Below are 25,257 nucleotides of genomic sequence, written 5' to 3'. Positions count from 1 at the left end.
AAAATCAAACAAAGCATTAGGGTTTATTAAAAGAAATTTCTATAAATAAAAAAAGAACATAAAACTAAAATGTTATTTAACCTTGGTTAGGCCAATAATAGAATATCCATCCTCCGTATGGGACCCCTTAACTCAAGAAAACATTAAGAAACTGGAACAGACACAAAATAGAGCAGTGAGATTCATAACAAACGAATATTCACATTTAACTAGAGTAACACCTTTAGTAAAATCACTCAATTTAGAAAGCCTACAGGACAGAAGACTTAAAAGTAAAGTAACAATCATACATAAAACACTGAACCATAATCTTCAAATACAAAATTTAATAAAATATTCTGAAAGACACAAAGATAAAGGCACCTTCCTCGTCCTGTATGCTAGGACAAATGTGAACAAATACTCCTTCTTCCCTAGTGCTATTAGGGCATGGCGTGGATTAAATTGCCTGAGCTAGCCAGGAAAACCAGTGACTTGGCAGAATTTAAGTCATTGGTTAATAATAATATGCATTATATGACTTAATGGCGTAGGACGTAATCATCTTCTTTTTTTTGAAGTAACGTCTGTATTAGGCCTATTTAAAATAAGATAAGAAGGACGAGGGAGTGTCTCTTTTAAAGTTTGAGAAACATCCTATACCGCTATCTATTCTAGATTATATATCTAGATCTAAATAATTTTATGTAGTTTTTCATTAAATTGTCTAAAACATTATATTTTAAGTAATTTATTTTTAAGCAAATGTCATAGTTTATAGTTTTAATAAATTTTTAGATAAAAAATAAGGAAGAAAATTATTTAAAATAAATGATTTCTCCCGACAACTTAACTTCCTGGAGTTTATAGCGTCATAGGAGATACAAATTCTTTTTTTTTTTTTAATGTTTGAAATAGATCTAGATCGACAATCACAATGAGTTTCAATGAAGATCATGGTGCATTTAAGTTTTTGTGAACGATATAGATCTAATTATTGTTTTGATTTAGAAATAAACAATTAACAATTTTTTTACAGATCTAGATTTAGATCTAGATATAATATATCTTAATGTTAATCTTAGTATAAGTGACTAAGTCAAGTATCTTAAAAATCTGTTCACTAGGTCTACTACTAGAATACAAGATGATAGATCTATCTCGATCTAGAATTCTAGATTATTAGACGATTACAATTAGTGTTAGATTAGCCATTTACAGTACTGTCAGAATTATGAGTATATTTATATATATATATTATATAGTCTAGATCTAATACTAATAGATTATAATTATAGTAGGCCTATTATATATCTAAAAATTGAGCATTATTTTTGTGTGTAGATCTACAATTATTATTTATAGAATTTTATAAGTAATATAAAGACTACCAGAGATCCAGACTCTAACTCAACTAGTCTCAACTGCTAGGTCACTTATGTACGTAGTCTTAGATCTAGATTTAAGTCTTAATTGAAGATTACATCTTGATAACCAAATTTTTATGTAGAGAAATAGAGATTCAAAGTCCTTAAATAATAATTTTATTATAATACTAGATCAATATTCTGGCAAGTCTGCCATCTGCACACTCATCTAGATGATTTAACCAGAGCTAAGTGTGACCTGGATGTAGAGTCCATGGTTTAGAACAAAAAAAAAAGTAACAAATAACAAAATGTCTACCAGTTTACTTAGTAATCTTTCCAGAGGATATGGAACATGGACAGGAGTAATTGACAGTTATAAATTTCAAGTAAGAAATATTTTTATTGCTATATAGATCCAAATCTAGATAGGATAATTGATGATTATGTAGGCCTACTGCTATTACATTTAATTACTTTTAATCTTAAAAGTTCATAGAAATTAAAAATCTGATAAGGAGATTCATAGAATATGCATAGATATGCAACAACTACTTATTGTGTTATTAAAGTGTCTAAAGCATTCCATTTTGTTTTTAAAATATAGTATGCATCTATATCTGCATATTATAATTAGACAAAAAAAAAAAGAAAAGAAAGAGAGCTTTTTCTAAGACAAAATAAACATCATTGTTTACATTTCCAGGAGGAAAACCTTCCAAGCATTGATTCTAGTCAAATGTTACATAGACATGGAATAACTCCAAGACCTCATTCTGCCATTTCTGCAGTATCAGTTGCTGATGGTGGACATTTGGATTTACCAAAAACATATTTAACACGCAAAGGTGCATTAATGTTATTTACAGCTCCTGATGAAGAGCCCAAAGAGTCCTTGAAATATGTTCAACCTAACAGAAAAATAAAGAGACATAAAAATATTATTGATCTAAGTTTAAAATTAAAGACATTAGAGAGACTTTCTTTATCTATTTTGCAGTTTGGTGATAAGGTAAGAACAACCTCCTTACAAACTGTATCTTTTGTTTGTGTGTTTAAGTAAATAAGAAGGATTTTTCTTTGCAAGGTTTTATATTTTTACAATACCTCTATTCAAGTCACAATTTCATGAGGGGTGGTGGCTGGAACCTGGACACTGATCTCAGAAACAACTCAAACGATTTTCCTAGAAATTTAACTGTTGATGTATGTTGTAGAGAATTACTAGCTTATTGGCTGCATAGGGAAAACTTTAGTTTGACCATTACAATTTTCAAAGTAAAAAAAAAAGATATAAATATAAATTTGGCTATAAAAAACATGGTGAGTCAGCCATAGTGTACAGATTACTGAGTTCTTTATTAAATTTAAAGTTGCTTTCAGTTAATTGCTATATTATCTAGCTTTGCTTATATTTTTGTGTAAATCTAATATAGATTACATCTATATCTAGTTATAGACTAGATATTAAGAGTTCTAAATCAGAAGTTTAGGTAGATCAAAATATAGTAGGCCCTACTAGATGTCTAAATAATGAAAGTAAAAAAAAATGTTCCCCTTTCAGGCCGTGTAATCTATAATGCAGTTGATATAAGGTCATCTGTTGCTGTGGCCCACAGTTAACAATGGTGTAATGTGGCTTGCACAATGACCAAACGCCTTTACTTTTCCCCAACTAATGTCAGGTACCCATTAGAGATGGGTGGACGCCCTAAAGATCCCGAAATTAAAAAGCCCCGTCTTCACCAGGATTCGAAACTGGGACCCTCCGGTTCAGAAGTCAATTACTTTACCACTCAGCTACCACACCTCCATATAATAAAAGTAGTAATAAATAATTATACATTTATCCAAGTGTAGCCTCAGTTGCTACTTTTTGGTACACCGAGCTGACGGTGCTAAGTACGAATTCAATACCTGGCTTGAAATATCATCGCCACTTCTGAGTTCCCACGCTTTTACACCAGCATAGCTCATTTCTTTTCTGTCTCGATAGAGAAAAAACATCGGGCAGATAAGTTAACCATAAGCCTGTTTTGTGTTAATTGTTTGTCTTTTTAGTTTGTTTTGTACCCGATGAAGGCCTTGTGTCCCAAATGTCCTTTGTTATAAAGTAGTCCTGCAGCGTTTTTATTGTAATTTCTTACAAGAGACTAGTTTTGATTCTCAATGTTTACACACAAACCAATCCCCTTGAATATCATATTTGACTATTTCTTGAATAACAATTGTGGTAGTTAGGGATGATATTATATATTTATAATTTATTTCATCTCTATTACTCTCTCTTTGCCTATATAAGGAGAGAGCAGTGAGATTCATAACAAACGAATATTCATATTTGGCTAGAGTATATATATTGGCCTCCTTCAGTCGTAGAACGACTATGGTTAATCTTGAACACTTTTTCATATGGCTGTGGAGCCCTATTTTGAAGAGACACTCCCGTCCATATATATTGCAGGTCAATGTGGCTTTCGCTTTGGTGGTAGAGGAGTCGGCCATTTTTCGTATGTCACGCTTTTCTCGCTGTTCATAACTTTCTTGGTCACCGTCTCTCTCCAACTAGTGCGGTCTATGGCTATGTCTTCCCAATCGTCAGTATCAATGTTCACTGATTTTTATATCCCTTTTTATCACATCCATGTAACGGATGTGGGGGCAACCAGTTTTTTCTTGAGCCAGACGCGAGTTGCCCGTACAGAATGATTTTCGGGATGCGATTGTCCTTCATCCGTTGAATATGTCCGAGCCATGCTGGGAAGGCTCGTTCGCGCGAGGATCTCAGTATTGCACACTCTTTCTTTCCATGAGATTTTCAAGATCCTTCGAAGGCAGCGCAAGTGGAGTGAGTTTAGTTTTCACTTTTGCTTTGCGTACCTAGTCCACGACTCACTGCCGTACAGTAGTGTACTCAGAACGCCTTGTAGACCTCCATTTTGGTCGCTCTAGTGAGCTACTGGTTTTCCCAAACTCTTGGTCGGAGTCTAGCGAAGGTCGATGCGGCCTTCCCTGTGTTTTTTATCCCCTATTCTAGAGACAGGTCATCTTGAATTGTAGATCCAAGGTAGCAGAATTCATTTACGGTATCCAGCTTGTTATTGTCAATGAGGATGGAGGGTGGTGCTGTAGCTGGTGGTCCCATAACATTAGTTTTCTTAGTGCTAATGGTTAGGCCATATTCTATACAAGCCTGAGAATAGCGAGACATTAGTAACTGAAGCTCCTCTTGTGACTCTGCTACTACCGCTGCGTCTCTTAACATATCTCTTACGAGGGTGATTTTAGTTTTTGCCCTCAGGCTAGTGTAACACTAAATAGTAAAATCATCAAATTTAGAGACCCTTCAGGATAGAAGACTCAAAAGTAAAGTAGCAAAAACTAGCAATCATACATAAAACACCGAACCATAATCTTCAAATGCAAAAACAAAGCCTAATAAAATACTAAGAAAGACACAAAGATAAAGGCAAATTACTTGTAGCATATACTAGGACATATTCGTACAAATGCTCATTCTTCCCTAATGCTATTAGAGCATGGAATGGGTTGTTTGATTCAGCCACGAAAACCAATGACTTGGCAGAGTTAAAGTCATTGATTAACATTGACTAGATTGCCCTAGGGGGGACGCTTTTTTGAAGTAACGAAGATTTGAAGATTATAAATATATATAGATTGATAGATACTCTCAGACAACAGGCATTTCACTGGCGCTGATTGCTTCTCTTTTGAAGTAGAATCCTATCTGGCTTTATATACCATTGCTGGAGTAAAAAGCTTTGCCACATTCATTCTTCATTCATTGGAATGATTCTGTGATGGAGCTCCCAGTAACGTCTGTATTTTTATAAGATGGCATGGCCAGCCTTGGTGCCACTCGGCCGACCCTTCGGGGGGGGGGGGCGAATTTTAATAAAGAAATCACACAATTTGTATACGAATATTTATTACTTATGTTAATATATTCTAATCATTTATATTTCAACCAATTAAAGGCCGGTAGTTTTAATCATTCAATTATTTCTTCATTTGTTTTTGTTTTTTTTTTTACTCTATGATTTGCTGTGTGATGAAATAGATGAACGTAAGAAACGTCTAGCAAACATTTTTAAGACAATGTGACAGCATGGCCAGCCTTAGCAGGGCCAGCCTTGGTGACAGCATGGTCAGCCTTAGCAGGGCCAGCCTTAGCAGTGCCAGCCTTTGTGACAGCATGGTCAGCCTTAGCAGGGCCAGCCTTAGCAGGGCCAGCCTTGGTGACAGCATGGTCAGCCTTAGCAGGGCCAGCCTTAGCAGGGCCAGCCTTGGTGACAGCATGGTCAGCCTTAGCAGGGCCAGCCTTAGCAGTGCCAGCCTTTGTGACAGCATGGTCAGCCTTAGCAGGGCCAGCCTTAGCAGTGCCAGCCTTTGTGACAGCATGGTCAGCCTTAGCAGCGCCAGCCTTTGTGACAGCATGGTCAGCCTTAGCAGGGCCAGCCTTAGCAGTGCCAGCCTTAGCAGTGCCAGCCTTTGTGACAGCATGGCCAGCCTTAGCAGGGCCAGCCTTGGTGACAGCATGGCCAGCCTTAGCAGTGCCAGCCTTTGTGACAGCATGGCCAGCCTTAGCAGGGCCAGCCTTAGCAGTGCCAGCCTTTGTGACAGCATGGCCAGCCTTAGTAGGGCCAGCCTTAGCAGTGCCAGCCTTTGTGACAGCATGGCCAGCCTTAGTAGGGCCAGCCTTAGCAGTGCCAGCCTTTGTGACAGCATGGCCAGCCTTAGCAGGGCCAACCTTGGTGACAGCATTGCCAGCCTTAGCAGGGCCAGCCTTGGTGACAGCATGGCCAGTTTTAGCAGAGCCAGCCTTGGTGACAGCATGGCCAGTTTTAGCAGGGCCAGCCTTGGTGACAGCATTGCCAGCTTTAGCAGGGCCAGCCTTGGTGACAGCATGGCCGGTTTTAGCAGGGCCAGCCTTGGTGACAGCATGGCCAGTTTTAGCAGGGCCAGCCTTGGTGACAGCATGGCCAGCTTTAGCAGGGCCAGCCTTGGTGACAGCATGGCCGGTTTTAGCAGGGCCAGCCTTGGTGACAGCATGGCCAGTTTTAGCAGGGCCAGCATTGGTGACAGCATGGCCAGCTTTAGCAGGGCCAGCCTTGGTGACAGCATGGCCAGTTTTAGCAGGGCCAGCCTTGGTGACAGCATGGCCAATTTTAGCAGGGCCAGCCTTGGTGACAGCATGGCCAGTTTTAGCAGGGCCAGCCTTGGTGACAGCATTGCCAGCTTTAGCAGGGCCAGCCTTGGTGACAGCATGGCCGGTTTTAGCAGGGCCAGCCTTGGTGACAGCATGGCCAGTTTTAGCAGGGCCAGCCTTGGTGACAGCATTGCCAGCTTTAGCAGGGCCAGCCTTGGTGACAGCATGGCCGGTTTTAGCAGGGCCAGCCTTGGTGACAGCATGGCCAGTTTTAGCAGGGCCAGCCTTGGTGACAGCATGGCCAGTTTTAGCAGGGCCAGCCTTGGTGACAGCATGGCCAGCCTTAGCAGGGCCAGCCTTAGCAGGGCCAGCCTTGGTGACAGCATGGCCAGCCTTAGCAGGGCCAGCCTTGATGGCCAGCCTGAGCAGTGCCAGCCTTGGTGAGACCAAGGCCAGCCTTAGCAGGGCCAGCATTGCTGACAGCATGGCCAGCCTTAGCAGGGCCAGCCTTGGTGACAGCATGGCCAGCCTTAGCAGGGCCAGCCTTGGTGACAGCATGGCCAGCCTGAGCAGTGCCAGCCTTGGTGAGACCAAGGCCAGCCTTAGCAGGGCCAGCATTGCTGACAGCATGGCCAGTTTTAGCAGGGCCAGCCTTGGTGACAGCATGGCCAGCCTAAGCAGTGCCAGCCTTAGTAGGGCCAGCATTGCTGACAGCATGGCCAGTTTTAGCATGGCCAGCCTTGGTGACAGCATGGCCAGTTTTAGCAGGGCCAGCCTTGGTGACAGCATGGCCAGTTTTAGCAGGGCCAGCCTTGGTGACAGCATGGCCAGCCTTAGCAGGGCCAGCCTTGGTGACAGCATGGCCAGCCTTGGTGATAGCACTCCAGCCTTGGTGACAGCTGGGCCAGCCTTGGTGATAGCACTCCAGCCTTGGTGACAGCTGGGCCAGCCTTAGCAGGACCAGCCTTGGTGACAACATGGCCAGCCTTGGTGATGCAGGCCAGCCTTGGTGACAGCTGGGCCAGCCTTGGTGACAATAGCGCCAGTGTTGTTGATAGCAGGCCAGCTTTGGTGATAGCAGGGTCAGCCTTGGTGACAGCTGGGCAAGCAATGGTGACAACAGAGACAGCTTTTTTTGACACAAGTAAAGTTCTTACGCCACATCTCAATTTCAGTATGTTTAGAAGAAGAAGAAAGAAAATAGCAGAATGATAATAACACGATCGGGCCACGTCATCTATTCATTCAAGTTGTAAGCATTCAATAAATAAGAAATAAGATTCACAAAATGATTTTTGAGAATGTAAGCCTAGCTACTCAAAAATATAAAAGCGTTGCAGCATTCATAGATCAGTGGCAAATAAAGTGCAATAGACATGAAATCAACTAAGAAGTCGTTTCAAGTTCAAAGAAAGACAATCAATAACGCTTTTGGAAGAAGCGTCTGCAACAAGATTCTCAAAATGTTCTTTGAAGAAGACATTTCAGATGGATTCTTTTTTTCACGTCAGAACGAACTGTCCAGTATTTCACTAAGCTGTCCAGTACTTCACTAAACTGTCCAGTATTTCACTAAGCGTACTATCGCTAAAAGGCGTCTCGTTTTGCATGAATATAATTTTACAACGATAACGCGCATTACAAAACGCCCATACTCTGAGCGACGAATGCCTTTCACGCATCTGTTTCGGCCCGTGCCGCCTCTTTCGTGGTTTGACTTGTGCCTTTTTTTTTTTTTTTAAATTAACTTCACTACGACATATTGTGCACTGGAGATGCCAGTACAATGCACACTTTCATTCAGTTTCTCTCATTATACCTTTTGCTTTTTGTTTTGTTTTTCAGTCCTATGATAAGGAGTCTGCGAGCGTAAGTGATAAAGAAAACAATTTATTTGTCAATTTTCTCCATGATCTAAATCAAAAAGATGGCGATCTACATTCACAACCTGGTGCAGATGTGAAATTTTATCTTAGAGACTTAAAACGCAGAGCTAGGTTTGTACTAATGTTCACATTTGTTTATTTTAATGTAATAGATTGAAGAGAGGCATCTCAACGAAAATTAACAGTAAATATCATTGATAGTTATTTATAGCGACAAACACAGCCTTTTTAATTTTACATGGAGTCTAGTTGTCTAGTCCATAGTTTCACATGTCCTTTCTGTCAAACCTCTTTCCAGACCAACGACACCATTGCTAGTGTCGCTCCAGGTCTATAATCCAGTTATCACGAAGAAAGGTTCTTTACTTATCTAGTTCCAGAACTCCAGACTCCTTAATTACTTAGTGTTGTTTTGGACCAAAGAATGCCACTCTCTTTGAGCAGTATGTCCTTGCTCACTGTTAAATAGTGCGTTGGTGCTCACCATAAGAGTGCCGGTACAGGACAGAGCTACAACAGGTTACAAAATTACTTTAAAAAAAAATCTTACTTATATTGGGTGAAATTGCAAACATTATTTTGAATCAATCATGTAATTAATTGTTCACAGATCTAGACTAACAATAATACATTTGTGCGATTGACAATATTTATATTATTTTTATGCTGTTGTTGTTAAGCGCAACTTTCCTGCTTATAGCATGCTCACTACGCTATGGTTCAATCACTTTTGTGGACCAGTTGGGGGGGGGGAGGTCTAAGGTGGGAGGCAGGTATCTGAGAGAAGGTTTCCGTGCTGCCTTTTCAAACGCATTTTTTGTTTAAATGCTCGAGCCTAAATTCGCACTCGAGCCTCCACGATGGAAGGCGGACTTGTTAGTCACTGAGTGGACGTCTGGAACTCGAGCCTCCACGATGGAAGGCGGACGTGTTAGTCACTGAGTGGACGTCTGGAACTCGAACCTCCACGATGGAAGGCGGACGTGTTAGTCACTGAGTGGACGTCTGGAACTCGAACCTCCATGATGGAAGGCGGACGTGTTAGTCACTGAGTGGACGTCTGGAACTCGAACCTCCACGATGGAAGGCGGACGTGTTAGTCACTGAGTGGACGTCTGGAACTCGAGCCTCCACGATGGAAGGCGGACGTGTTAGTCACTGAGTGGACGTCTGGAACTCGAACCTCCACGATGGAAGGCGGACGTGTTAGTCACTGAGTGGACGTCTGGAACTCGAGCCTCCATGATGTCTGATTAGCCTACATTTACACAAGTCTACATTCACACTACACTGCGCACTTGAGTTTCTAATCATTCTGACCAATTATTATTTCCATGAAGTGTTTGCTAATAAGATAAGATCATTTTATTGGTCCAAACACTTACTACAATTATATAATGAATCTTTTTTTTTTTAATCTGGAGTTTCTGTACCTTTGTGTGTTTATATTAGAGGCAGAAAGTATAAGAATACTTTGGTTTATTTGAAAATTTAAGTTTGATATAGTAAAAATTAAAAAAAAAAAAAAAAAGCAATTTTCCCAGACTTAATAACAAAAGGTGGGGGCACAGTGGCTGAGTGGTTAAGCGCTCGGCTTCTGCTGAACCTGAGGTCCTTGATTGAGAATTTGTATTTCGGGATTTTTAGGGCGTCACTCAGTCCACCTATCTCTAATCCAGTGTTTCTCAAACTTTTTTGTCTGGCGGAATAGTAAAAAAAACTACAAAAATGTCGCGGCACACCACGAAGAGCAACAGTTGTTTTAGAATAAAAAAGAAAAAAGATTTTACCCGTTTTTAAGTATCACATTTAATGTAAAGGGTGTGCCTGTTTATCGAGACTCCAGAGCCGACAAACAAATTCGCATTTCATCGTCTATTGTAAGAAGTCTCTCTCTTTTCTTAGACTTGATTTCAGTCAGTGCTGAAAATCCAAACTCACAAAACCATGAAGATGCAAATGGAAGAATTATTTTGATTGCTTTTAAACTGATTGCAGGATATAACTTGTTGATTGAAATCCAAAAGACATCCAGGCTTTTCTCGGCAAAACTTGACTTAAGAACTGCATCGTTTTTTAAATCTATGAGCTGTTCTGCTTCTTCAGTTGTCAGATTTGTAGCTTCATTGTTTCCAAATGGATAGCTGACCCATCCATACTCATTACTTCCAATTGTTGGAAAGTAATGCTGCAATGCTGACTGCAGGTGTGTCAAAGTGTCCAAAATTTCGGGGGTGATTTCTTCATTTGAAGCACATTCATTGTAAGTAGGAAAGCAGTCGAAGACTCCTTTCGAGATCTTACTTTGCCACAAAGACAATTTTTCCCCAAATGACTTCAGTTTTGAGGATGCAGTGATGATGGTTTCCGATGGTCCTTGAAGACAAATTCAATTAATTTAATTTATCAAATAAATCAGAGAGAAATGTCACCTTAACCCACCAGATCTCGTCATGAATTGAAAATCCAAAGTCTTTTTTTTCAGCCTCCAAGAATGATATCAACTCGGCCTTGAGTTGAACGACACGTTTTAACACTTTTCCCCTGGAGAGCCAACGAACGTTGGTATGATACAGCAGACATTTGTAGTCTGAGTCCATTGCTTCACAGAGCTGAGAGAAAAGTCGGGATGCAAGCGGTCGAGATTTGATAAAGTTTACAACTTCCATCACTTGATCCAGAACAGACATAAAATTTTTCGGCAAAGATTTGAAGATGTGAATCATGCAGTGAACAACTAATACATTTGGATTTTCTTAACGCTTAAGAGTGACGAATCTCTTTCTATTTCCTTTCATGGAAGGACAGCCATCGGTGCAAACGCTGACACAGTTTCTCCACTGTAGTTTGAATAGCAAAATGTTTTCGTTCACCACTTTCAAAATATCTTCGGCTTTGGTCGTAGTTTGTAAGTCTTTTCAAAATAAGAATTTGTTGACACATTTTTCATCCTTTATGAACCGAATAAAAGCTAGCAGCTGGGCTTTGTCGCTAACGTCTGTGGATTCATCAACTTGAAGAGACCACAGCAGAGACACTTCATCGTCAGTCACGTCGAAGTGTTCGCAGATTTGATCTTGTAAATCTGACGATAAGTCTTCAATTCTGCGCGAGATAGTATCATTTGACAAAGGAACTTTTTTAATTTTTTCCTTCGGTTGCGCTTTTACAGGTGGATGTTTTGTTTCCATGTGTCTCTTCAATTTGCTTGGAACAAGTGCCTCATTCGATAGAGTTGCATTGCAGATCAGACAGAATGGCAATGGAACATCTTCAGGTCCCGAAGATATGAAACCATATCCGATGTAATCTTCTTTGTACCTTCGTTTGGTTCCTTGCTTTTCATTAAACGCTTGCGCAGTTTCATTCTTGCTAACGTATTTCTCCATGGATAACAATGAATAATGCTTATTGATAATTTGTTATTATTAAAATTCACCTAAACAATTTACATGAAACACATCGCTTATTATTTGTAATAGTAGGCTAGTACAGACTAACAAACACTTTCTTGTCTGTTTAAAGTTTAAATGCTGGTTTATTCAAGTTAGATTGTCCATATATATAGGCTTAAAAGGAATTCAATTACCCCCCCCCCCCTATCTGTTAATGAGCACATTCTTTCAACATGCCAGCATTGTGGGTTACTGGGTTACACTAACAGGACGGGGCTGACAAAACAATAACATTTACTATCACATTATTATCGTAACCAATTCAAGAACTGACGTGAGTCTGCTAAGGCGGCCTACATTTGAGTCATTATAATAATATTTGTATAGTGGACAATGCCATAACGGCCATAACCTGAAGAGCTAACAACCCTTTCCGTCAATATGGAGCGACCCACTACTATTACTGGTCATTGCAAGTGGGGATGTCATCGCAACGTAAAAAAAAATTATTAGTAGGCAGACTTGTGTAACGCTGCACTTGTGGCTTTCTGAAAACTCCCGCGGCACACAGTTTGAGAAACACTGCTCTAATCTATAGTTACTTGACTTTAGTTGGGGAAAGTAAAGGCGGTTGGCCACATGACACCCTGCTCGTTAACCGTTGGCTATAGAAACAGATGATCTTAACATTATCTGTCTCGTAGATCGTAAGGTCTGAAAGGAAAAATTTACTTTTTTTAAAATAACAAAATGTGAATGTTAACAAATAGAAAAAGCATTTCTTTTACAGACCTATATTTCTATGTATATGCTTTCTAAAAGTACGCCTAATATCCGTAAGTTTTCTCCCTTTTTTTTCACTTAGTCCATAGTTTGTGTTTTAAAAGTGCAGCTGTTTTAAACATCTTATTATTCTATCATTTTTTAAATACAACTAATCTACGAAATCAAAGCCAGAAATACATTAGACACTAGAGTCTAAATCATGAGTTAAATACCTCAGAGCTCTGACGTAAACATTTTGATCACTTCAATTTACACAATGAAATGACATTTGGCCAAAACAAGTTCACGAACAGTGTTGTTTGAGTTTCAAGGTGGACAAAAGCTGTGCCCGACGTCTGCAATACCAGAATTAAAATTCGTCGCATGTTTCATAGATAAAGAAAAAGAGAACATAAAATATAATGATCATTTTTTTTTCTGTGCACCTTAGTGGCTGTATATATCTAGATCCTAAAGTTGCGTAACCTTCAAGCTGTTTGAGTGTTATACAAGAGATACCAGAATTAAATGAATAAAGGGCTCCTTCTTACTTAGGCCATTAGAGCATGGAGCGGTTGCCTGTATCAGCCATCAAAACCAGTGATTGGAAGAGTTTCTCCTTCATCTGACCCGGGCACTATTTTAACTGTGAATAGACCTTGTTTTTAATGATTTAACTGTATAGAATTTAGCCCTTATTGTGTAAAGGGAGAGTGATCCTTAAAGGATTACAGGCACGACATGGCCTAAATTGTGCCGATGTTCCTAAACTCAAACTCTTTGTCTTATGTCTTGAGTAGAAACGATTTCAATAAATTCTTGAATGTTGTCTTCCCATCGCTTTCTACGTCTTCCTCTTCTTTTTTCCTGGTAGCTTTCTGTTCTCAGCGGGAATGAACACCTTAAGATATGGTCATCAAGTTTTAATTTGCGTGTTGTTGTTGTTGTTTTTTACAGTGGTTGGCATTTTGATTATTTTTCGAATCTCCTCAATTGTGATGCCCAGTTGGCCAATCCTTCTATAGCATTTCAATTCCGTGACTAAAACTCCCAAAGTTTAAGTCTCCAAGTAACATGAACAACTATATTAACACATGGATACGCGTAGGACGTAACTATTTTTCTGTCTTGAAAGAACGTCTGTAATTTATAAGATAATTTTAAGCTACCTTAGAACGTAGGGCCTACTCTACATGTTTTCGATGTCTACGAATGATTTGTTCCAACACATTTACCTGGTGTATTATGTTGGGTGCTATCGATCTTTGATCGAATAATAATAATAATAGAGCTTGTTTCGGAACTTTCAACACTGTATCTTCTATTCCTAGAACACGATCAATATATGCGATGCATTCATACTATATAGATTCATACGACTCTAGATAGTTTTTTCCTCAATGGCCAACGTAGACCTTCAAGGTTCATTAGTATTTGACACTTGAATTACTAAACATTTCTTTTTCATGCTTAAGTCTCGCTGACTGTATTAATTCGTAATCAATTGTCCTTCACTACTGGCGGTGATCGAAGGCACTTCACGAAGATATTTTGAGTGAAGCTTGAAAATCGAAATTATAAAACAGACTAACAAAAAAATAAAAGCCAAAAATAAATGTTAAATATGAACCTATTGAATTGAAAATGGTAAAGGTAAAATGTGAAACTACTAGTATGAATTTCTATGAATATATTATTAATAGGGGCATATTTTCTTATGATAAGTCTATGGTCTAGTTATGTGTTCTGTTGTCACAGAGAAATAAATAAAATACTATAGTGAGTGTAGACATTAATAATAACAATTAATGAAGAGACTTCGTGTTGATAAATGTAGACATTGAAGACTATCATTTTATTACGTCACACCCTTTTTAAGTACTTTCTCACAAAAACATTCACAACAAACAATGAAGTAATATAAACATATTAGCACATTATGGTTATAGAAATATTTCGCTCCAGTTAAACTAAAACTACCAACCCCTACGCGGATGTTGCAATATTTGTCTTTGACACTGACAAGCCTTCACAACACTTACATATCCTTGGCCTACATAACACTTACATATCCTTGGCCCACACAACACTTACATATCCTTGGCCTACATAACACTTACATATCCTTGGCCCACACAACACTTACATATCCTTGGCCTGCACAACACTTACATATCCTTGGCCTACATAACACTTACATATCCTTGGCCTACATCATCATCACTCCTTTGAGTTCCTCATGGAACATAGGGCCTCGACAAAAACACGCCACTCTCCACGGTCTCTTTCTAGCTTTTTGATGGTGTCCCAGCTCTTCCCGGTCTTCTCTGCTTCTTCAAGTACACTGCGTCGCCATGTTCTTTTTGGTCTTCCTCTGCGTCTTGTTCCCTGGGGGTTCCACTCTAAGGCCTGCCTAGCTCTGTTGCTGGTATCTTTTCTAAGGGTGTGACCAATCCATCTCCACTTCCTCTCTAAGATCTGCACTTCTATATTTTTCTGTCCACTCATCTCCCACAGTTTGGTGTTTTCTACTTTGTCATACCAGTGTATTTTGGCCTACATAACACTTACATATCCTTGGCCTACATAACACTTACATATCCTTGGCCTTCATAACACTTACATATCCTTGGCCTACATAACACTTACATATCCTTGGCCTGCACAACACTTACATATCCTTGGCCTACATAACACTTACATATCCTTGGCCTACATAACACTTACATATCCTTGGCCTTCATAACACTTACATATCCTTGGCCTGCACAACACTTACATATCCTTGGCCTGCACAACAGTGATATCATTAACCTATAAAACAATGACACAATACTACTTAACACATACAGTAGTCCTTGGCATACATTCTAGAAGGTGTGCACAACTTAAATGCTTTAGTGATGTGCTTCAATGATAACTTTGTTATGTGTCACTGGGCATCTGGTTTCCTTTCTTTGAAACCACTAAAGAGATTGTTGCTTATATTGTTAGCCCACTAACAGAACAAAATCTATAGTGTATAATTTTTATATATATATTTTTTTTTTGTATAGAGTATATAGTATTTTGTATAGAGTGTTTTTGTATAAAGTTGAATAATCTCCACCTACTCCATTATAGACACTGGGTTAAAATCCACACCAATATAAAAATAAAATATCTAGACCTTGTTCACAGATAACTTCAACATTTTCTTTTCTAGACAAAAGTTATGCAGAACTTAACATAGAGTTTATAATCTTTGTTTAGTTGCAGGTCTCACAGTGCCAAGGAAGCTTCATTGTACAAAGCACGATCTTCAGAACTACAGGAAATTTTAGATGAGTTAGAACAAGCTTGGCCTCACCACAAGGAACAAAGTTGTACTCCTCATGGAGAAGAGTTCTTTCATTCCCCCTCGCCTACGCCCAGCCTTGGCTCCACCAGGTGACTTCACTCACAGTTAGTTAACTCAGCTATGTAAATTGTATGTGCTCTACAATTAGAGAATAATATTTGACTTTGATATATAAATACTTTTATGATATAATTTTATGAGCAAGTTTGATGGAATGAGTACAATTTTTAAAATTACAGTTTATTTTAACTTATTTAAGTTGAAACGTTTTTTGTCTTTCTTATTTCATCTACCGGTATTTTAAGACAAACATTGCTTTTTAGAAAAAGGTCATTTCTAATAAAGCACTTTTTAAAATCTACTTGATTTAAATTGTATTTAAATATATTGTGCCACAAATTTCCAGGGCTCTGTCTCGACATAGGATCCTGTCTAGCAAAAAGTTGGCCGGCTCACTCAAATCTGTCACTTACATGGGAAGACCATTTACACCTGGTAGGATAAAAAGATTTATTTGTTTAAATTTTACTATTCTTGTAGTATTATAATGTTATTTTACACTATTCTAATGTACCTTACATTATATGTCTATTGACAGATGTTCTCAAAACATCTCTTGGAAAATATGCAAGATCCAAGAGTGCCACAGCTCAAGTTAGCTCCCCTGATGAAAGCATTAGGAGAAAACGACCACAAACAGCACAAAGCCTACAAAGGAATGTCTCATCCACATCAGCAATGGAAGTCATTGAAGCAACAGAATCAGCTGATCTGAAAGGTATCTAAAATTTTTACTTCTTATAACAACTATTTTCAAAAAGTTTTTAAAAAAATGATACAGTGTAATGACACATTCTATTGTTATTCTGTTGTGAAGTCACATTGGTCGACTAAATCATCAAATTATATAATAAAATGACATTTATAAAAAAAATAATAATAAATGATACTTACTACTTAGTATTATGTAAAGCTTTTTCTTGGTTAGCCAAGATGACCTTTGATTTGAGTTTGAGTGTGTACTCAAAGATGAATTTGAATTCCCATCTGTAGTTTCAGGAGCAAGTTACTGTTAGAATTCAGCAGCAACTGACAGCTGCTCTAAGTTTCTTAGCTTTTCTTTTTTTTTTCCTGCTTACGGCTAGTTTTGTTGCAATGCAGAAGCCCTAAAACTCATCTGTCTCAAATTTACCAGGTTAAAACATTAATACTAGATTGCTTATAAGATGTTTTGAAAACTAGCCTCATTAATATATATCACTAATGTTGGGTACCCATTAGAGTTGGCTGAACTCAGGGGCATCCTTAAATCCAGAAATTCAAAATCCCAGTCTTCACTGGAATATGAACCCAAGACCTCTTGGTTTGGAAGCCAAGCACTTAGCCACCAAGCCTCTTCTAATTCTGGTAATGGTCCCATTTTATTCACTTTTTAAATTCTTTACACTTAGGAAACACTGATTTCAATAAAGATGAGGTAAAAGAATTGAGTGCTATAACACTCTTTAATTATGCATTCATTCTGTCCAGCCAGCTAGATATATTTAGATCACTCTTATGTAACAAGGGAAGTTGTCATTGGCAACCATTTCACAGCTAACATTTGTGTTATTGATTGACAGAGGTTTCATGCATTCTTAATGAGTTGAAAGAATTGAAGCAGTAGTAAGCTAGAACAAAAACTAATCTTATAATGTCAAGAAGGGCTTATGCTACAATGAACTTGCTTGCTACAAAGACCATTTTGCCCCTAATACTGTTTAGACTAAAGCTAAGATTGTATGGCAGCAATTATAGAAAATCTCAGTTTATCATAAAAAGCTAGAAGTGTTGAGCATAATGTTTTTATATGTGGTTTTAAGTGTTCTTTGTCATTGAACTTTTTTTTGAAGTAACGTCTGTAATATATATGATAAGATTGGCACAAAAATATACCTTTTAACTTCACTATTCCACATTGCTTTTTTTGTGTGTAGGTTTCTATCTAGTAAACTGTTTAAAACAAAGTAATAATTACATTTACTGAGAACTAAATTTTGGCTTGTTTGGTTGAGAGTGTTTTTTTTTTGTAAGCTTCCATGCCAGTCATAGCTTGAAATGTTTAACATTTTTAATTTTTACAAATAGCTCCCACCTGATATGATAGGGTTGACTTTGCCAGGATCTCTCTTTTATTTTTAATTCATATTTGTTTTGACCTAACCTTTAGCTAGGTAAACAAAGTTATTAAATAGAGACACCATTGTAGAAGCACAAAGTATAATGCACTTTTATCAACTTTTTTTTTTTTATATTAGTGTCCAAATCTTTGGGAAAAAAATATTAAAAAGAATAGAATAATTGCTTACACATAATATTTTTCCCCCCCAGATTCACTTAACACAGACTTCAATGACTTTGAAGAGTTGTCAAAATCTATACAGGATGCTGAGTCAGTGAGCTCAGAACTAGAGATGGAGTCATCTGACAATGATTGGTATGAAAATACCATCAGAGTTAGTAAGACTTTGAAATCTACTCAATTAGATGAAACAGGAGATAGAGAGAACATGCTGGCTGAGGCTGCAACCATTTTGTCATCACTAGTTGAAGATGAAGACATTGATGTACCTTATGCAAGTTTTGGTAAATTTGTTTCATTTTTTTTTATCCTAATATAAACTTCTGGTACTTGTTTTTTTTTAAATAGGTATTATATAAGAGCCAACTGCTTTAAAAATAGTTTTACCTCATCTTTTATGTATTGTTTTTAGGGTGAATTATTTTTGTATGTGTGTTTTTGGGGATTAAGTGGTAAACACCAAATGGTCATGAGCTAGAGTCCAACTGAACACTATGTTTTTGAAATTCGGGTCCTTAGAACATTTTTTATCCACCCAATTCTAATGTGTCCTTGACATTTGTCAGGGAAAGTAAAGAGGTTTGGTCATTGTGTTGGACACATGATAACCTAGATAAATGTGGGCCATATACTATATCTGCCCCTTGGATCAGAACATCTGAAGGTGAAAAATTTATTTTGTTTGAATACTGGTATTGTTTTTTTTTTCCCAGGTGATTATTCTGAAGAGGAGGCATGGTCAGGAGATGAACAACAAGGGTCAAGGTAAGTGGATTTTTTTTTTATTGCATTAATCTACTAGAACATTGGTATTAATGGCACCTGATTTACTTTTATAAACTCTTGATATGCAGAAATTTAAATGCCCTCCTCCCTTCTTTTTTTTTTTATTTATAGTAAAGTAAAAAATTAGCCTTAACATTCAATATTTGAGTTGTCCAGAATTTTAACTCTTATTGCTTGAAGTAAAGCCATATTATGTTTTGTGCTCACATTTATGTCTTTCATAACAGTCAGTAAAAGTGAAGAATCATATTTAAAGTTTGGTGGTGTTGAAGCTAAAAATCTCCTTTAAACAATTGGCAATTGATTTGTGTAAACCTCATCGGAACTTTCAAGTTAATTTTGAAATCTGCAGTTTTTGGTTACTTTGTATGATTCTATTAAATATGTTTTTGGAGCTTTTAAACCCATACACTACGGTACTGCAAGTTGTTTGTGTTCTCCTTTATTTGCAAACATTTAAACAGATGTTATGTTCAATTTTTTGACTTTTTTATATTCAGAGATCAGACTTATCCCAGTGGAATGCACAGTCAAAATCAAATGACAATAGAAAACAGTCCAGTTAATGGAAGACAGCCTGGCCTAGCTCACCCACTTTATCCTCAATACTTAAGTATACACTTTTTTATCATACATCCATATTTAGAATACACTCACTTATCACTACTGATAATTAATACTGAAGTATGCTCTTAATTTATCACTTCATCTCGAATACTCAATAAATATAACAAATATTTAAAAATTTATTTTTTTATATGCAATTTTGTTTCTATTAAAAACCATTTCCAGAGTTTGTTAAATTACTTATTAAATTGTAATTTCAGATGTAATGAATGAAGCAGAAAAAGGTTCACTTGTAATAAATCAGAATGAGCATGATGTTGATCATGGTAAGTGGTGCTACTGATCATCCAGAATGACTGATAATATCAAAGGTTTTAAATATAAATAGACATTTACCTTGTATTAGGTATGCTAACAACCAACTTTGGTTTAAATGTGTCAAAACATTAAAACTTGCATAGTGAGATTCTTTTATTTGTCTAAAGGAATCTAAAATAAAAAAAAGTCTTTAGATAAACATAAACCCAAGTTTATATTGATTGCCTTGTTCTAATTTTAATAGTTTTCATTTCTTGTTTTGAATATATCTAGCACTGTCCAGAGCCAGCTGGGGAACACCATTTCCATCTACTCGTGGCACATCCCCTATAGCATATGTCACTCAAATACCTGTAGAGGTATAAACTTTTGAAAAATATACTGCTAACCATTTTGTAAAAAAAAAAAATCTAAGAAAAGATTTTTTTTTTTGCTTTTTGTATATTTTAAATATAATCAACTAATGTTCTTTTATTTTTAAAGACAGAAAATGAGCAAAGTACATCTGTTTCTATGAATGAGTTAGACCTTCAATTAAAAGAAAAACAAGAGAGAGGTAAGAATTTGATTCAATAAAACTTTTGAATTGAATTATTTGATCAAAGTAAAAACAATTCTGGTGTCTATTTTTATTGTTAAAAATATAAAAAAAAGTTATTTAATTATTTTAATATTATTATTATTAATTTAGATGGCATAATTCATAAATATTTAAATCACTTATGCTATTTAAGCTAATGATTATAAACTGTCAATATCGTATTAACTCTGCTCCTGTACCGATGTAAACAGACTGTTAATCACTTAATATGGACATACTATTTAGATGAGCAGGAGAAACAGTTGATTTTTGCTTAAGGAAAATGAGAAACAGAACTAGAGCTTGGTTCAATTTGCTTAGAGTTATAGAAGAGATCATCACCATTATTGTTATTACCATTGAAACACTTGGGAAAAAAAATAATTTTTTATTTATTTCTTTTAAATGGGTATACTTTAACATTTTTTATTCACTTAGAAGACTCATTCTTTGATGTTTAATTTAATTTCCTTTCTATTAAAGGCACGATAGAACGTTGATTAAACAAATGTATTCTCACTGCAAGATCTCTAAAGTTAAATTGCAACTTTCTTTAAATTACAAAAGTGAAACAAAAAATATAAATCTACTAGCCGGATATGACCAGCATCCTGCTGGCCTTAGTTTGGGTATTACTGATCTAGTGGGTTGGATTTAGATTTGTCAAACATGGCAAATGATCACTTAACTTTTTTTTTTTATTTTGCCAAGAAAATGAAAGAAGAATGTGAAAATGGATTAACCAGTTTAGCTGACAGATATCAACTATAAAATACTATGAAAACAGGTTTACTCGATTTGTTAAAATATTTTCTTTCTATTTAGAGATAACTTTGGGTATTTTATTTTAATTTTTGAGCCCTTATTGTTGTGGGAGTGACTAATACACTCCAGTCTCTGCTATGATCATAGGAATATTTATGCCAAGTTTTATCAAGATTGGTCAAGCGGTTTTGATTTCTATGTGGGACATACATACATACTCCTTACATTCTACTTTATATATTAGATATATAGCCATGACATTATACATTATTTATGTACCGGTACCTCTGAGGATTTTAAAATACATATTTTTAATGTTATCTCTTGAAAGAGCATGTGCTTAGTTGTGTGAGATTAAAAACAGAAGTAAAATGCAAGTAAAAAGCCAAAAAATAAATGAAATTAAATTAACAACAGATTTAAATAAATAATTTTAAGTACCTGTATTTAATTTCAGTTTTTTTTTGCTTTCCATTATTAAAACTTTTTGTTTACTTTAAAGTATTTTAGGTAGCAGTCTCACAAATAAAAACTGATTTCTAAACTTAATGGTACAATGTTTGTTATGTGTAGAAGTTTAATTATCACATAAGTAGCCTCTAGCACAGGGAAAAGAGCAAAAATAGGTTGTCTAGTTTTTTTTTTGGGGGGGGGGGGGGGGGAATGAAATAGTTTTAGGTACTTGGGCTAAATTAAAATTCTAATTAGGTCACACTTAATCATATTTGACAATGTTACTGAAATTTTAAAAATTACTTCAAATTTTTTCTCTAAACTGACATAATCATCACATATCACATTTATCAAATTGACATTCTAAAGTTCCTATTGCATTTATTTTGTGATACAATTCTGACACCATTGCAATGCTTTTGTGTCCATGTTTGAGAATGATCTTACTTAACAACTTCTGTTGTTGTTTTTTTTTATTTCCTTTGTCTTTTTCTCTTAATTTCAGAAACAAAATTAGCTGCAATGGAACTTTTACTAAAGCCTCCAGCCACTCTTCTAGAAGACACACCTTTGCCCCAGGCTGAGCCTAACACAGTCCCAACCATTGGACCTGAAAGTAGTAAAGATTTACCAGTACCAGACGAAAGTATCACTGAGCCACTGGCACCCAAAAGAAGAGCCAAACCAGTGGAGATAAAAACAGCAACGATGGAAGAAGAAAATAATGATGTGGAGGAAACGAAAGAGATCCCGCAATTTTCAGAGAGAGTGATGAGAGAAAAGGAAGAGAAAGAGAGAAGATCAGCTAAACTAAGAGAAGAGAAAGAGAATGCAGAGATTAAAAAGCAAGAGAAGGAGGAGAAAATAAAACAGGAAAAAGAGGAAAAGATCAAAGCTGCAGAAGAAAGACTGAGAAAAAAAGCAGAGGAAGCAGCAAGGAAAAAAGAAGAGACCATCAAGGAAAATGAAAACAAAATGAAAGACCTAAAGGTCAATCTTTTTTTGTTTTGTTTAATCAACTACTAATTAAATTCTTTATTTCTAAAAAAAAAAATGTTTTTAATTTGTATTTTATTTGTATAGTGCAGGGGTTGGCAACCTTTTGAGTCGAAAGAGCCAAAAATGACAATTTACAAAATTTTAAAGTTTTAAAGAGCCAAAAAGTTTTTACTCGCACATTTTTTTTATTTATAAAAACCCTAAGTAGTGTTTTTCACAACAAATTAAATAATATATATATATATGGCATTATTAGATAATTTTTTTAAATTTCGTTAACAACTAAAGAAGTTAAACATTTCCTTACAACACTAACTTGAATTTCAATAACAAACAATTGAGCTAGCAAATTTAATGGGACCGTTGGCTTCGCATGGTTTTTTAAAGTTTAGATACAGTACCATTGGCTCATAACTTGTTTTTAGTTTCAAACACGACTCTAAATTTTCAATTGTTAGTTGACTTCTTACTTTGCTTTTAATTATATTCATGAAAAAAAAAAACGCTTTCTCGCTCGAATATGTCGATCCAAAGATAGTCAGCACTCCAAATGCCAACTTCTTCCCTTTGGGTAGCTATCTGGAAGAGTATTCCATGCGCCGAATCAACTCGTGGCATTTCTTTTAAAGCTGTCCATTTTGTTGCGTTACGTACATACATTTCTGGAATTCCAACTCTCCCAACTTTGCTTTGCAACTCTGAGAATTTTCCAACCCATAAAGCTTTACTTTTTAAATCGACCAATTGCATTTTTAGAGATCCAGTGTCAATCCCAAATGGATCAATGTGGATTTCTTTACTATTTATGTTTAGGGAATTTACTAGGAATGCTAGAAAGGTTTTGTTGGTTTTGAACTGCTCAAATCTATCAAGAAATTCATCATTGGTTTTATAAATATGCTGAAATAATTCGCTTTAGACATTCAAAATGAAGTAACTTACCGCTCTGAAAAACTTCTGCAAAAATAATTTACTTTTCTTCAAAACAAACCAACTCTTCTACCAAAACATAGAATGGGTTTCCCTTTCCTTGCAGTTTTAGAGTCAGCTCATTTAATTTCTCTGTTATATCAACCATAAATTAAAATGTTTGCAAATATTTGTCGTGCTCTAATACAGGGTGATTAATGCATTTATCATTATTTCGTTCAAGCACAAAGCAAAACATTTCAACACCTTACCTTTGGAAAGCCATTGCACTTTATTGGGAAGAAAGAGCTCGGAATACTGAGTCTTCATTTCGTTTAACAATTCTTTAAACTGGTGATGGTAGAGTGCTTTTGACAAGATGCTGTTAACAATCTTGATTACCAATTTCAATACCGCAATTATTTCTGTTCGAATAGTTTTGGCACAAAGTGCTTCTTGTGTGTATTATTCAGTGAAACGTAAGAATTTCATGGTTTATTTTGCTTTGAAAAATCGTTGTTGCCCTTTTATTTTTTTCCTGTCATCTTTCTGGCTCCTTCAATTGTTATTGAAACGATTTTATTTAAATCGATCTAATTTTTTCCAATGTAATTTTACATGGCATGCACTATATTTTTCCCTCTAGTTTGTTCAGAGAGCGGTTGCAATCCTTGAAGTTTTTCTTTTAGACCTTGGGAAGACACATATCTAACATAATGGGCAACTTGTGCCGTGTCTTTATCAACTTTATGGCGCAAGATTAGCAAGTGACAGAACGAAAGAAAGTTGAATATCTTCCACCTATAAATATGTTGCATTTGAAGACATTTTAAATATTCTATCTTGCAGTGTTTTCGTAGATTGTGGCAAAGCTTTGATTTTTTAAAATCAAGATTTCTGGTTTGTTTTTGAAATCCCGAAACAGCTCTTCAGATGCACGTAGGAAGCAGTCTTTGACATACCATCACTAAATGATTTGCCTTTTTGTGCTATTTCTAGTGGTACCGCCAAGCTTGCCAGATTAGCATTACTTGTAGATTGCTTCTAAGTTTGAGAAGATAATCGCTTTTAGCTTATTTACTTGAAACAACAAACTTTACGTCACAGCCAAAGCATCGAAAGCGACTTGAAAGCTACATAGAAACATCCGACGATGGTGTCAATAGAGAGCTTCTGACGGACTGACAACAGTGACGACGCGTGTAATGGGGGAGGGTGTCCAATAGATAGAATCTGTGCCTAATACTCGTTGAACTATTCAGAACTATTTTTAAAAATGTTTTGATGAAATAAATAATATTTGCATATGGAACTAAAGAGCCGCAGCTTCACATCCAAAGAGCCGCATGTGGCTCGCGAGCTGCAGGTTGCCACCCCAGGTATAGTGGGGTAGTATGTAGTTTATTGTGGATTTTTAATGTTGATTTTAATTAAAATAGTTTGATTTGATTTTATGCTTTCAAGTTTCAGACATCCTTTCTGAAATAAAAATGATTACATCCCTTCCACTAACCTCTTTCAGGATGGTTGGCGTTTAAACCCTGGACTGTCTTGATGACAGTCCAAAGTACATACCACATACATAGGCAGCCATTTTGTTTTATACTAGGGAGAGATGGGGGGGGGGGGGGGGGAAA

The 25,257-nt window shown here is 36.5% G+C and overlaps 1 protein-coding gene across 3 annotated transcripts in view; it reads left to right on the top strand.

Annotated features, from left to right (window-relative positions):
- Positions 1–828: 828 nt before the first annotated feature.
- The window catches only part of LOC106050817 (trichohyalin-like), a 58,374-nt gene continuing 33,945 nt past the window's right edge, over positions 829–25,257 (top strand). The window contains exons 1-14 of one of the 3 annotated variants that reach the window (XM_013205863.2): positions 829–938; positions 1,539–1,735; positions 2,053–2,358; positions 8,362–8,513; positions 15,815–15,991; positions 16,309–16,397; positions 16,501–16,680; positions 18,273–18,527; positions 18,957–19,008; positions 19,530–19,642; positions 19,857–19,922; positions 20,188–20,273; positions 20,398–20,470; positions 22,218–22,702. In XM_013205863.2, the coding sequence (XP_013061317.2) occupies positions 1,658–1,735; positions 2,053–2,358; positions 8,362–8,513; positions 15,815–15,991; positions 16,309–16,397; positions 16,501–16,680; positions 18,273–18,527; positions 18,957–19,008; positions 19,530–19,642; positions 19,857–19,922; positions 20,188–20,273; positions 20,398–20,470; positions 22,218–22,702 (2,112 nt within the window). In that variant the 5' untranslated portion in view covers positions 829–938; positions 1,539–1,657. Of the gene's footprint in view, positions 939–1,380; positions 1,420–1,538; positions 1,736–2,052; positions 2,359–8,361; positions 8,514–15,814; positions 15,992–16,308; positions 16,398–16,500; positions 16,681–18,272; positions 18,528–18,956; positions 19,009–19,529; positions 19,643–19,856; positions 19,923–20,187; positions 20,274–20,397; positions 20,471–22,217; positions 22,703–25,257 lie in introns of those variants that run through there. The other 2 variants (XM_056034212.1, XM_013205864.2) reach the window with 2 other exon arrangements.

Source organism: Biomphalaria glabrata, chromosome 6 (assembly GCF_947242115.1).
Source record: "Biomphalaria glabrata chromosome 6, xgBioGlab47.1, whole genome shotgun sequence".
In the NCBI taxonomy this organism is placed as follows: domain Eukaryota; kingdom Metazoa; phylum Mollusca; class Gastropoda; family Planorbidae; genus Biomphalaria; species Biomphalaria glabrata.
This window is presented reverse-complemented; position numbering and strand designations above follow the sequence as displayed.